A 14,246-nucleotide genomic window follows, 5' to 3' on the forward strand; every position below is an offset into this window, starting at 1 on the left:
GCCTATTACGATTCAATGTAAGTAATAATTGGTGTTTGATTATCATTATTACAAGTTTGGATTAAAACAAAGATATGTTTATACAGCAATAATGTTTACTGGAGGAACTAAATCACCAAAGCGGGTTGTGACCCAATTTTCGTTCAGTTGGGCGATTTCATTAATCTTGAAAAGGGGTTACAACTCGCGGGTCTTACTAAATGTACATTACTACATTTAACAACAACTAATCAAGTGTGTTTAATAATTCGATAGATCTCTTTCAAAACATCCGATAATACAAGTATAATATACATGTAGCTGTTACAAAACAAATGTCAAAAAATTCACTTGACCCCCTCCCCATGGATCCCTGCCAATGGATGAGTTCATCAAGATCTCAGCCGTTGCGTGAATGGTAAAGCAGGACTTCGCGCCATTATGTCTCATTCATAGATTTTGCGCGACGATTAGTGGACGAGTCTGTTGGGATCATGCGAATACCACAGAGCACAACATGCTCTGTAAATATCACAGGCACGTAGCATCGGGGGTTGGGGTGGGAGTGGGGGACTGCTTTCCCCCTCCCTACTTTTTTTGCAGCAGGCACTTTTCCTAACTTTTATATAATAAAATGAAAATCATGGATTTGCCCCCCCCCCCCTTCAACTTTTGTAAGAGCATGTACTAAATGAAACTGCAAATACGGAAGTTACAGTCATGCATTTGAGAATGAACCCTTTTTTTATTGCTTGTCAAAATAATTTTGATCAAGCTGCCCACACACATTAAAAAACAAAACGTGTTTGTATACCCTTTCATATTTTATATGGTTGGAAATTTTGAAAAACGCCTTTCAGTTGATTTTGCATCTTAATATAACAAATTCAATTTAAAAAAGAATGACTATTTAATCTCCAGCTTTCAAGCTGCACTTATATGATATGTGTACATTCTTTAGAATAAATTAATTAATAAAACAATTGAATTTCAAGTGATACTAGTATATATGTACATGTTCTAGATCGAAAAAAGACTGACATTTCGTCTTAAATTTGCACGTTCCGTTTATGAATATATGGTCAGCAGCGAAAATTAAAATTCATTACTGATAAGGTAGCCTAATTGATACATGCATGCTTCCATTTAATAATTTTGTTAAGTCAGGCAAGCTTTTTGGAAAGCTATTACTTGTGTATCATTTACTGTTACATCACTGAAACTTTCAAATATCATCTGTCACTCATTATCATCATCTTTAATAAGAACAGATCGCAGATTTACCAAAGCAATACAGACAATCAAGAAGTCACTGAGTTTCTTTGCGTAGGTAACTGGAACTACCTGACTTAGTATGCGGAACACATATAAACGTCGTATAGCCCTTTCCACATGAATTCGTACGGTGGCAATTCTTCGCGTTTTTGTTAATCCTCTTCCGAAAGTTTGTCTTTAACTTTGGTAAAAGCTAGAAATTAAAGTTTCACTTTGAGAGGAAATAGAAGGTCACCAATGGTAAAGCCTAGATCGGCCATAATTTCATCTCCAGGAAGAAGATAGTTTAAAATGCCAGATTCTTCTACAATTGTTTTATTACTAGAACGTCCTCCAAAACCCTTTGAGATAAACATAGTTTGTCCATGTAGTGCAATACCAACCAAATACTTTCCTGTATTGTGGGACTTGTAATGATTGTAGGTTTTCACGTTTTTAGCTCGTTGAAAGAAAGTCTCGGCACAATAAATGATTAATGTAGTCTTTGGATAGTTTTCACGAAAAGACTTCGGCATAGTTTCTTTAATTGTTTCACAAGGAAGCCAAACTATAATGTTTTTCAGTTTTAAAGCCAGAAAAGAGAGTCTTTGATTGAAAATGGTGCATACATGAGACTCTGATATCCCAAATCTGTTTACAATATCCCCAAACAGTAGATTTAGCCTTAATGTCACAAGAACCAAAAAAACTTGATCTGAAACAGGCATAGTAAATTTAATTGGGTCATCCATATTTTGCATAACATAGATCTAAAAGTTTTCAAAGGCAGTCCTGTGTACAGCAAGGAAAAGGAGTCGGATGATATGTCATCAGAGGTTAAGCGAATATTTAGAGTGCTGCAATTTACTTATTTGTCTTCAGTCTCACTGGCTCTCGTCTGTGTACTGTATCTCTAGATCTTGAAACACACAATGCATATTCATGCTCATGCAGTGTGGGATCTATCAACTGCGTGTCTGCTAATCTGATTTCGGTCATGTCTGTTTGAGTGGAAAATGATGTTGTCTTTGGTTTAATGGTAAACTGATTAGTGTTGACAGTTTCAACTCCATCTTCAGAAACCAGCTTTTGTTGTTTTAGTGTGGGTTCAAACCTATAACAAAAGTATACCAAAACATAATTGTCAAACATAAGCAAACATAATCTACATAAAACAATTATATATTTGTTCATTGTGAATGAAGTCTTCTCCTTAAACCCTTAAAAGTCCCACTGGAAATCCCAAGTGTCAAGTGAATTTTAGCCGGGCTTTGCTGAAAGCAGAGCCCTCACTGCAGACAAATCACCAATGTTACTATAAATAGCACAATAGCAACCTGAACAGCCTCAAAGTAAATGCTTCTGCTATACCAAATAGTTACAGAGACCTGTGTTTTGTCCATTTTTTCTGTCTTGCTAATATATTCAGCAAGGAATGTATTATTAGCTTTTTTCTTATTTTATGTGTTTTAAGAACAAGGCTATGCATTTTGGACAGATACATTGCGTATGAATTTCCATGAACTACTTTAAGATGCATTAATATTCGGCTACACATCGATGAAATTGGGGATTGATTTTACAACGCTTATTTCAAACTTGAATGCGTTGTTGATTTTTGATATTACTCTTCAATATTGACATTTGTTTGTTAATAGCAGCTAACAAAATTATGCTGCTCTCCGATGTTAGAAGCATGAGAGAAGAGAAAGAAAGAGAAATAATTGTTTTTCATTTTTATTTGTAGCTCTCAAAAAGTAATACATAAGAACCCCCCCCCCCCTCCCCGCTTATGCAAACATACATAAACATACCCATATTGTCTGCAATTTTTCTTTAGTTACAGACTTTCTCTTTAGAAGTCGACGCCCAACTTTGATGGGAGCTTCATACCCTACAATGCATTTTTAAAAATAATACTAAATTCAACATAAATATATACATATGTTTTTTATATACTAATGTAAATTAAATTGTCATATGATTACTTTCATTAGTATTGCTTATTGGTAAGCTACTAAATATTGTTTGAAATATCACTGTAATATCTATAGAAAAGCATAGACGGTGAAAATAGTAATGCATAATGTCCTATTTATAACCATACGACAGTTTGACAACTGTTTGAATATACATGTATGTCAAGAATATACTTCAGATTATTAATACACAATCTTTATGTGTAAGATTATTTAAATAGCACCAAAAAGTCTCATGCACATTCATTGTTACATTTCTGTTGATGTTTTCATTCATAAATATTCGGGATGGTAGACTAAACTATCAACCCGAATTTTCCTACAATGATGCACGGGCATTGTACACTAACCTAACATAGTTATCTCGTTATTTATCCATTACTTTAAACTGGGCGTTGGATTTCTTGCTGTTGGTCTTCCGTCAATGAAATGGGTGTATTCTGTCTCCCGATTGATTCAGACAACGTAGACAGATAGATAACGATTTAATATCGTAAAAGCTGCAAACAAAACAAAACACAAACTTAGAATAAAGTACAAATGTAAAAACTATGTAAACACTACGATACAGGTATAGGTTGACAATGTAGGTCAAATGAACCGAAAAATGTAAACATTACACCGTTATATACCGAAAGGTTTATAGAAACCATGGTAATACCGAATTATGAAAGAAATAATGTACAAAATACATATATGTTTACTTACACTGGTAATGACTGTAAGTTTTGGCAAGAGTAGAAAGACAGAATGCCTTGGAACATAGGAAAATGTGCGAAGCTAGAATATAGCGCCAAAAGTTAATACGGAAAACAGTTCGTGACAATTTCGACAAAATAAACTGATATGAACGGATCGGATAGAAACGGAATGCGATCCACCACACTCCCCGTCCGATATCTGCAAGATATTGCTAACATACTATTTGTTTGAAAAATGATGTACAATTATAACTAGAAAACAAATTTCACAAACCTTACTGTGTACCTTTCACACTAAAAAATGAATGCATCAAATACCCTAAAAAATCCCTTTTCTGACAACCCTTAACATAGTACCTGTAATACTGACAATGACTAGAAGTTACCCAAAACTGGTTTCATTTGCATGTCTAAAGATCTCATACAACTACCTGACAATAAAAAATAGCACTGTATACAAATACAGATAGATCAATGTACTTTGAAGTGTGAAAAATTAAAGTCTCTTTGGTAGTAGTTCAGTTTATTAACAGCACCAGTTCAGTAATAGGACGGGTGAGGATTACTGGTTTACCATCTCTTACAATTCGAACTTGCACTTTACGCACATGGTTATCAATATGAGACGGATACACACTCTCTACGGTTCCAACCGGCCACTGAAATCTGGGTAAGCTCGAGTCCTTCAGCAAAATCACATCTCCTATTTTGATGTTTGGTCTTTCCTCAGTCCACTTGCGACGAGATTGCAGGCTCTGGAGAAACTGTTCCTTCCACTGTTTCCAGAAGGTGTTTGCTAAAACTTGGACATGGCGCCACTGTGCCTTGTAGATGTCCTTGATATCCAAACCTTCACATAAAGTGGGGCATCCTGTGGTCCTCTGAGTGAGAAGTAACGAAGGACTGAGAATCATGGGAGCGTTTGAGTCATATGAAATAGCAGTAATGGGTCTCGAGTTAATGATGGCGCTGACCTCTGCCATCAGTGTAACGAGGACTTCGTGGGTGATCTCACGTTGCTGTCTAAGAAACATTGAGTCCAAGATCCTCCTTGCCATGCCTATCATGCGTTCCCACACTCCACCCATGTGGGAGGAGTGGGGTGCGTTGAAGATCCAAGTTATCCCATGGCGGTCTAGGTGGTCTTTAAATGGCTCATCTTCAATGTTTACTACATTTGTCTTCATCTCGTCAGCGGCTCCAACGAAGTTGGTACCTCGGTCAGAGCGAAACTCTCTGACCTCTCCTCTGACGGCCACGAGGCGACGGATTGCGTTAATTACAGAAGAACTAGTCATATCTTCTACTACTTCTATATGAACTGCTCTGGTTGTGAGGCAGGTAAAAAGCAAAGCCCACCTCTTGTTGTGTGCCATACCCCCTCTAGTTTTCCTTGATATAACCATCCATGGGCCAAACGTATCTACTCCCACAGATGTGAATGGAGGCCCTGGCTCAATGCGATCCGTGGGCAAGTCTGCCATCTTCTGGTATTCAAAGTTTCCTCTGAGCTTTCGACACACTATACATTTGTGTATAAGAGAAGAAACGACTCTCTTAGAGCCCGTCACCCAGTACCCATGGTTGCGAAGAGCGCCCTCGGTAATGAGTCTGCCTTGGTGGTGCACAAGTTCATGAATATGACGTACAAGTAGAACGGTTAGATGGGACTTTCCGGGTAGAATGATTGGGTTCCGCTGTTCTACTGGTAGGCTGCTCTGAGAAAGTCTCCCACCAACTCGCAGGATCCCTTTTTCGTCCAAGACAGGAGATAAACGACACAGAGGACTTGCTTTGGAGACAGGTGACTTTGTACTCAATGAAGCTATTTCGTCTCCATATGCTTGCTTCTGAATGATCTTGATTAGGACCTCTTCAGACTCCTCCCTCAGCCTCACTGGTTCGTTTCCTCCTTTCCTTTTGAAACGACGTCTAGCACGTCCCTTAATGAGAGTTATTACACTAACTAACTTGTGCCAACGACTGAATCTGTTGCATCTGTCCGCGAAATCCTCATCCAACGCACAAGTCGTTTTCTTCACTTCAATTCTGATCTCCTTATCCAATTCAGGTGACACGAGTGAATACTCCTGCGTAGCGCTGAGTTCAGGGTGTATCAAGAAAGACGGTCCCTTAAGCCATTTTTCTTGGAGGTCTCCAACAGATCTCAGGCCCCTTGTACCATGATCTGCTGGGTTGTCAACTGTCGACACATAAAACCATTGCTTTGGCTCTGTCACTGATAATATGCGCTCTACGCGATTGCTGACATAGTTGAAGAAGCGTCTGGTTTTGTTGTTAAGGTAGCCCAACACAACCTTGCTGTCTGTATGGTATCGAATCTCTTCTAATGTGGTCTGTAAATTCTTCCTGATGAATTCTCCAACTTCTGTAGCCAACAAAGCTGCGCAAAGCTCCAGGCGAGGTATTGTGTGGCCTTTGGAGGGAGCCAGTTTTGCCTTTCCCATAATAAAGGACACACTGATTTCTCCTTTGTAGCAAGACCTGAGATACGCAACGGCTGACACAGCTAACTCCGAGGCGTCTGAAAATACATGTAGTTGTACCCAGTCCAAGTGGCTCAAAGACTCTTTAAAGTACATTCGTGGGACCATTACATTTTCCAGCGAGGATAAAGAGTTTTTCCACATACGCCAACTTTCGGCTGTTCCAGGTTCCAAAGTTTCATCCCAGTCTGATGATTTCGTGATCTCTCGGAGGAGAATTTTTCCTGGAAGCAGTATTGGAGCGACGAACCCCATAGGATCATAAATGCTGTTAAGAGTGGACAAACAGCCTCGCCGTGTGTCAGGCTTCTCTTCAAGTTGTATCTGGAAGGTGAAGGCATCGAGATGCAAATCCCAAGACACACCAAGGCTCTGGTGAACCGGAAGCGTATCCTTTTCCGTGTTGAGTGACACCATCTCCTTACACAAATCTTCCCGGGGAAAGGCACTCATGACTACAGGGTCATTTGAGGCGATTTTGTGGAGATGTAGATTACCTTCAGTTTTCAGAGCAGTTTGTGTCCTTTTAAGGAGATCGATAGCCTCTTCCGCAGAAGTTAAGGAGGTGAGACCGTCATCCACGTAGAAATTGTGGGTCACGAATTCTGCTACATCATCACCATAGACATCTGTCTGTTGAACACATTTTCTAAGACCGTATGTAGCTACGGCAGGTGAGGGTGAACTCCCGAACGCATGAGCCTTCATCCTGTACTCAATTAGGGGGGCATCTGCGTCATTGTCCCTATACCAAAGGAACCTCAAATGATCTCTGTGATCCTCCCTGACTAGAAAGGAATAGAACATCTGTTCTATGTCTGCTACTATTGCACATTTCTCCTTCCTGAATCGAATCAGTATTCCCTGTAAGTTGTTTGTAAGGTTAGGTCCAGTGGTGAGAATCTTGTTCAGGGACATTCCGTTGAACTCAGCTGATGAGTCAAACACTCCTCTGATCTTCTCTGGTTTCTTTGGGTGGTATACTCCAAAGAGGGGCAAGTACCATGCTTCTTTGTCCTTAGTTAGTTCGGGAGCCACTTCAGCTGCTGATTCGAGCACTTTTTTCATGAACTCGACAAAGTGTTTTCTCTTTGTAATATTCTTCTGGAGACTCTTATCTAAGATGTAAGCGCGGCGTTCTGCTAACTCTTTGTTGTTTGGTAAGGGAGCGTGTGGTCGAAATGGCAATGGTGCCGTCCAATTTCCATCTCCTCCTCTCACCATTTCTTTATCCATTATTTCTAAGAAGTGTCTATCCTCTACCGATAGTCCGACTTCATTATCATCATCTTCTTTACGAAAGAGATTGTCGCCTGAGTAAGAACTGGCTACTCTCTGATCCTTGTCTGGGGGTTTGTTAGTATCCAGCCGTTTTACGGAAATGCCTTTGCTGCATGGTTCAAACAAAGAAGGACGTCCATCTCTTCTGACAGAGGTTTTCTTGCTGTTTACCATAAAGGGAGTCCTAGTTCTCTCTAAGCAGGCTTCTCCAATGATGACCCAACCATGATGAAGCCTTTGAGCAAAGGGTGTATCTTTGGGTCCTATTATCTGATCCAGCACGTGATGAGCTTCTGTCACGTCTCTGCCAATGAGAAGACCTATAGGCACATCTGGGTCATATGGGGGTATCATGTTTGCAATGCCCTGTAGGTGGGGAAAATGCTGCGCAACGTCTGGCGTCGGGATTTCAGTCACATCATTTGGAATTTCAGGGCACTCAATCACCGTAGGAAGTTCTAAGTTGTAGTCCTTGTCTAGTGACTGGATGGTAAGATTATGAGCTATTCTGCCGGCTGTTTGGTAGCTTCCTGAACAGGATGTTAATGTGTACTGTGTTTCCGCTGTATGGATTCCTAGTGTGTCTAGCACTTCAGGACTGATAAGCGACCTGTTGCAGTGCTCATCAAGCCTGGCATAAACTTTAGTTGACCTCTCAGGATTCCCAGTTTTGTAGATGTTGACAGCTAAAGTCTTGGCACAAGAGCGTCCCTTGAAGGATTTTCCGCAGATAGCCGTACATTTGGAGCTGATTGGGATGACATCAAGATGCTCCCCGCCATCAACTCTCTCTGTCTTTGTCTGTGTCACTGGTTCTGTTCCCAAGGGTGTCTTTGACATGTGCATGGCGGTCATGTGTGAAGTGCTATTGCACTCCGAACATTTCAGAGATGTTTTACAGTCAGTCCTTAAATGTTCTAAACTGCAGCATCTGAAGCAGGCTCTATGTTCTTTTAACAGTCCTTTCTTTTCATCAAAGGATCTCTTGAAAAATTCTTTGCAGTCCTTCAACTCATGAGTTCGCGACTTGGGGTGTATTGGGCACAAGACTTTCTGTTTGTATTCAGATCTCTCGTCCTGTTTCACACCAGTTTTTTTGGTCGTTACATAACATTGTCTTTGTTTCTGCACTGGCTTCGGTTCTTCATTGACCTTTCTGTAATCAAACATGAAACAAGGGTCATTTAAGGTTGATGCCATCTCACTGACGAAGTCTATGAACACTGTGAAAGGTGGGAATGTTACACTTCTGGATTTCTTGTATCTTGCCGCGCGATCCATCCACTTGTTCTGAAGAAACTGAGGCAGCTTTGCTATGATAGGGTTCACGCCTGAAGAGGTGTCATAGAAGGAAAGCAAGGCTGCATAGTTTGAGTCTTCTTTCAGACACTGTATTTCTGACAGGATGTCGACCAGATCATACATGTGTCGAGCGTCTCGAGGAAGTTGGATGCGCTGAAAGGAAGCTAACTTTTTTCTGATCGAACTTTCTATCAACTCTGGTGCGCCATATCTTTCGTCAAGTCTAGCCCAGATGCGTTGCAACCCAACAATTGGATTGTGGATGTTTGCTGCTCTTAAACTTAGAGCTTGTCTTGAGGAGTCAGGCCCTAACCACTTCACCAGGAGATCTGTCTCCTCCTGTGGTGTCAAAATGAGGCTCTCTACAATATTCTTGAATGAAGCCTTCCACACTGAATAATTTGTTGGATTGTCATCAAATTTCATAAATCTATTCATGGTAATGTCTTTCTTTAACAGAAAATTATGAAATTCACTCAGTTGATTTGGATAATGTGCAGCTGATGGTGCGGGCGCAGATACTGGGTAACTCGGAAAATGGCTTAGAGTGTGTTGTCGCTGCCTGAGTTGGTCGACGTGCACGTCAGGTGTTTGCTGACTAAACACTTGTGGAGGCATTTTTTCATTTTTCATGAAACTTGTTTCTGTCTGCAGGGATTTAAAATTTGCATTTTCTATAAAGTTCCTTGTCTTCTCAACGCCTGACAGTTTGGGAATATCTTTAAGAGGATCATCTTCTTGTGAGTTCAGGTCATCATCGGATTCCTCTTCAGCTACTTCCTGTTTCGTTCTGTTAAGTTCAAACATGGTACTTAGCTCTGCACGTCTTCTCTCTATACTCGCCTTCTTTTCTTCTTCTGCCAACTGGGCTTCAATAAGCTTTAGTCTTGCTGTTTCTTCAGCCAGTTTGAGTTTTATGGCACTTCGTTTGGATGATGATGTTTTTTGAGATTCTTTATCTTTATCAATGAGTGTCAAGTGCTTTTTTGCTGCCTCTAGTGCACTCTGTGTCTTCATGTTTACCTCTTGGTATTCACTTACTTGGATGTTTTTCTGTCTAAGGCTCTGTTCTGTTGAATAGCCTTCTAGCAATGCCACATAGTTTTTATGAGTGAGTTCGTATTTTGCACATCCAATCTCTAATCTTTGTATTGCTTCCCTGATTTCTTTTGGGTTGGATTTCACAATTGCGATTGTCATGAGTTCGTTTGATAACTGATCCTTGCATTTCTCTAATTCATTAACAAACCGCACACAATGAGTCTCATACAGCTCTTTTCCTTTTTCGGTAAGAGTTCTTATGCGTTTTTCTCTCTCTGCGGTAGATTCCTCTGGGTTCTGTGCTTCGGGCGATTCAACATGGTCAAGGTTTCCCTTCTCGTCCGCCATACTGTTGTAGTCTCAGTCTTTTACTATTCTGTCTCCCGATTGATTCAGACAACGTAGACAGATAGATAACGATTTAATATCGTAAAAGCTGCAAACAAAACAAAACACAAACTTAGAATAAAGTACAAATGTAAAAACTATGTAAACACTACGATACAGGTATAGGTTGACAATGTAGGTCAAGTGAACCGAAAAATGTAAACATTACACCGTTATATACCGAAAGGTTTATAGAAACCATGGTAATACCGAATTATGAAAGAAATAATGTACAAAATACATATATGTTTACTTACACTGGTAATGACTGTAAGTTTTGGCAAGAGTAGAAAGACAGAATGCCTTGGAACATAGGAAAATGTGCGAAGCTAGAATATAGCGCCAAAAGTTAATACGGAAAACAGTTCGTGACAATTTCGACAAAATAAACTGATATGAACGGATCGGATAGAAACGGAATGCGATCCACCACAGGGTGGAACACAAAATTCATTTTTAAGGTCTTCCGTTTTCAACGGAAGATCTTGTACTGATTCTGTTGGTAATTCTTTTTATTCTTTTTTTTCTTCTAGACGTTTTTTAAAACTCAAATATCTTGCTTGTTTGTTGTCCTATAAAGTTCAAATTTGCAGAGCTTATTGGTAGTTACTATTTCTCAATATCTATGGAAAATCGTTGATATCGACACTTCCGGTACCGAGTTATTCCCCTTTTTCCCCAAAATATAGGCATTCTTGTGCACGCAAAGGCTCTGAAATCGCTCACAGCCTGTGTTACAAAGTCACAAATCTTCAAAATAGAGAGTTTGAACGTTGTCCTCCGAGTTTTGTGTTTACAATTTTCCTCCTTTAAAGTTTCAAAAAATTAATTTGAATTTGTGTTTCAAAAAATGCTGATTTTGTGTTGTGTTTTTGTTATGTAGCTCTTTAGTTTAAAATTTTCTCTAAACACATATAGAACAAAATATATGCAAAATGTCAAGGGCTTTCACTTGTCACCATTGAAAAAGGGCTGGCCCCGTAAATTAGGGGTCTAGAGCACTTAAAAGTCTTCGCTTTATAACTCAAAAATGGTTAATATTTCGCTATAGCTGTCGATAGAAAAGTTGTTCATTATTGTGTTATCAATGTCGTTACAAAACTATTTTGTACCGGTAATGCGTATTATGAGTGTAAAAAGCTTGTCTTGTTAACATGTACCTGTATTCATTTGGCAAGTAAGCGAATCGTCTTCGTGCGAATAACGTACATATATTAACAGCTGAAAGTGTTCCAGCATATACGGGATGCTTTGATTCATTTGAAAAAGTGTCTAAAAAGTATACGTGTACATGTTTTTCTTACAGCCTTTTTTTTTGGAGTAACCTCTGTTTAGGTCCTATAGTGGACAACCGTTAAGAAAAACAAAAACGAGAAAATATAAACGTTCTTTTTCTTATCTAGTGAGATACATAAACTAGATTTTAAAAAAAAATAACTTCCATGAAATGGATTTTAGTCATTTTACTGCAAGCATTTCAAATCGACCTAAATTCTTAGTTGTGTGCGTCATTACATAACCCATCTCGCCCGCGGCCGAGAAATTCGATCGCCAAGGTCGCGGCTGGACTACAAGGCGGTCAGCGGTTATCTAATACACAAGAATCGCGTCTGTCATATGTGATTTTACTTAGCAGCAAACACAAGAATCGTACACAATGACATTAAAGCTTACTCTTCTTAATTTGAATTAAACGATAGAATAAGAAATCGTTCTGTTTAATCATAAACTCGAACTGAAGCAGTATCAGACAGATAGATCAACTGTGGGATTAAAGGGGAAAAAACTTATATTAATTAGAGTTTATTCATCATACTGCAAACATTGTAAATCTTCCTGGGTTCTGAGCTTTTTATGTGTGTTTTAACTTTACGTAAGTTATCCGATCCCTCATCCGCGGCCGAGGAAATCGGTCGCGGCTGCACTACCTAGAGGTCAGCGGTTATCTAATAACAAGATATATATACAACAACTGTTTCAATTTTATGTTCTTTTTGTTCACCTTCAATTTATTGAATGAAACATTAGAATGTGAATTGAGAAGCCCCTCTAAAAATTGATAAAAGCGATATTGTTCCAAATCAGAAACATCATCAGACATAAATCAATAGTGAATTTGTAATTCTAAAATGTTCTAAAAACTATACATGTACTAATAATGTTATAGATAAACAACGAAAAACCACAAAGATTAAACCTTCAAATGATCACCCCTAGAACATAGCCAAGGAGATCCCGCGCGAGTGGACAAGTTATCCGCGGTAGCTCGTGTTCTTCTGCATGTACTTGATCACACGTGCATGTTTATTGATATTTTGTACGATTCCAACTATTTGTTTATTCGAGATTTTGACCGGTACATTTAAGATTGACTTGTGTCTCAATTTAAGATTTTTTTTTATTTACCCACGAATATTTCCGCTAGATAGTGCTGAGAGGTTTTATAGATATCGTAGAAAGTAGTTGACGTCTTCATAAGGTTGCACCTAAAATGAGAGAGAAGGAGAGAGAGAGAGAGCGCGCTCAAAATTGGAAGCATTATTTAGCCGAATTAAGAAAATGAAACAGTCTCCAAGCGTTCAAGGCAGGATAAAAAAAATCAAATATCAAATTAACACATGCGGTAGAGGCAATTGCAACTTCTCTGGCCTTTCTGGCAAGTTTGGAAAAACACCTCGAATGTATTAACATCACCGGATGTTAGAATATTATACAAAATGGAGTCGCTTCCCATTAAAATAAGTATCGGCAAGAAGTTTTGTATGTCGTTTCTGTGTTATATTTTAGTGTATATTGATACCTTTAATGAAATATAGCTCACATTTCAACAGATCATAAAATGTGTTGTAATTATATCAAGTTTTAAAAAAAGGGGGGTCGTCATGGACGCCTAGGTAATACATTCGAAGTGTTTTTCCGAGCTTGCCAGAAAGGCCCGAGAAGTTGCGATTGGCGGTAGAGGCTGACACGATAGAATTGAGGGATTTAGTGATTATTTTTAGAATGTTCACATGAGTTTTTAAACAAGATTTGTTTAGATTTTATCGGTTTCATGATCACAGTGCAAGGGATTTTTTTTTTTAAAATGTGGCGAAGACCCATTTTTGGCGACTGCTTAACATGTGTACATTTTTCTCCTCAATGTATGTCACCTTCCCACCCGTGTGTTTATTCGGTCAGTCTATGCTAAGTCAAATGAATCCGCTCCACGTGCGACCGAAAATCTCGTGTCGCGTCAGCGCACATAGCCTAGAATATTGCCCCTGGGCTGCAGATCAGCAATCGATAAATAATTGAGTAACATTTGGAAGGATGCTTTCAATGCAGCGGTCAATTGTTAAACAATAAGTGTTTAAATATTCGATGTCAATCAACCTCACATTAAAGGTGCGATATCGTAATCTGAGAATGTGGCTAAAAAATTAACCTGTTGAACACGCTAAACTTCTATAGTTATGAACAGAATAAAATATATATTATCAGAGACTCAAATAACTTAAAAAGTTATTTATGTCTCTGGTTTTATAAGTTAACAGTTTTAAGTCAAATATTAAATAAAATTTGTTCTCAGGATTAGAAGTAATGATATACGACTACATTAAGCAATAAAGTCGGTCGATCGTCATTAAATCATCAGAGTACTGCAAGTGTCGACAGTTTCTTTTTTCTTTGAAATAATTGTAGTAGTTCAATTGACTTGCAGACTATAATATAGCGACTTTTCTGCCTCCCAAAAATGTATGCATTTAATTGCGATAGATATTTGTTCTTGGGGATTTTACTTATTGTTATATGCACATTGATAAAAAAAATCA

The 14,246-nt window shown here is 38.8% G+C and overlaps 1 protein-coding gene across 2 annotated transcripts; it reads right to left on the reverse strand.

The window, feature by feature from the left end:
• Positions 1-3,641: 3,641 nt before the first annotated feature.
• Positions 3,642-10,856, reverse strand: LOC117685954 (uncharacterized). 2 transcript variants are annotated; one of them, XR_010707696.1, is made up of 3 exons: positions 10,689-10,856; positions 3,921-10,480; positions 3,642-3,712 (listed from the first exon to the last, which is right to left on the reverse strand). XR_010707696.1 is itself a non-coding variant. In XM_066066370.1 (2 exons), the coding sequence occupies exon 2, from the start codon at positions 10,390-10,392 to the stop codon at positions 4,432-4,434; it is 5,961 nt and encodes a 1,986-aa protein (XP_065922442.1). In that variant the 5' UTR covers positions 10,393-10,480; positions 10,689-10,856; the 3' UTR covers positions 3,756-4,431. The 2 variants fall into 2 exon arrangements, 1 of the variants encoding a protein (XP_065922442.1); XM_066066370.1 differs by lacking the exon at positions 3,642-3,712 and having other exon boundaries at positions 3,756-10,480.
• Between the last annotated feature and the right edge of the window lie 3,390 nt (positions 10,857-14,246).

This window comes from Magallana gigas, chromosome 1, assembly GCF_963853765.1.
Source record: "Magallana gigas chromosome 1, xbMagGiga1.1, whole genome shotgun sequence".
Classification (NCBI taxonomy): domain Eukaryota; kingdom Metazoa; phylum Mollusca; class Bivalvia; order Ostreida; family Ostreidae; genus Magallana; species Magallana gigas.

Coding starts and splice junctions, on each gene's coding strand:
- LOC117685954 (XM_066066370.1), bottom strand. CDS start 10,392: ATGGCGGACGAGAAGGGAAACCTTGACCATGTTGAATCGCCCGAAGCA.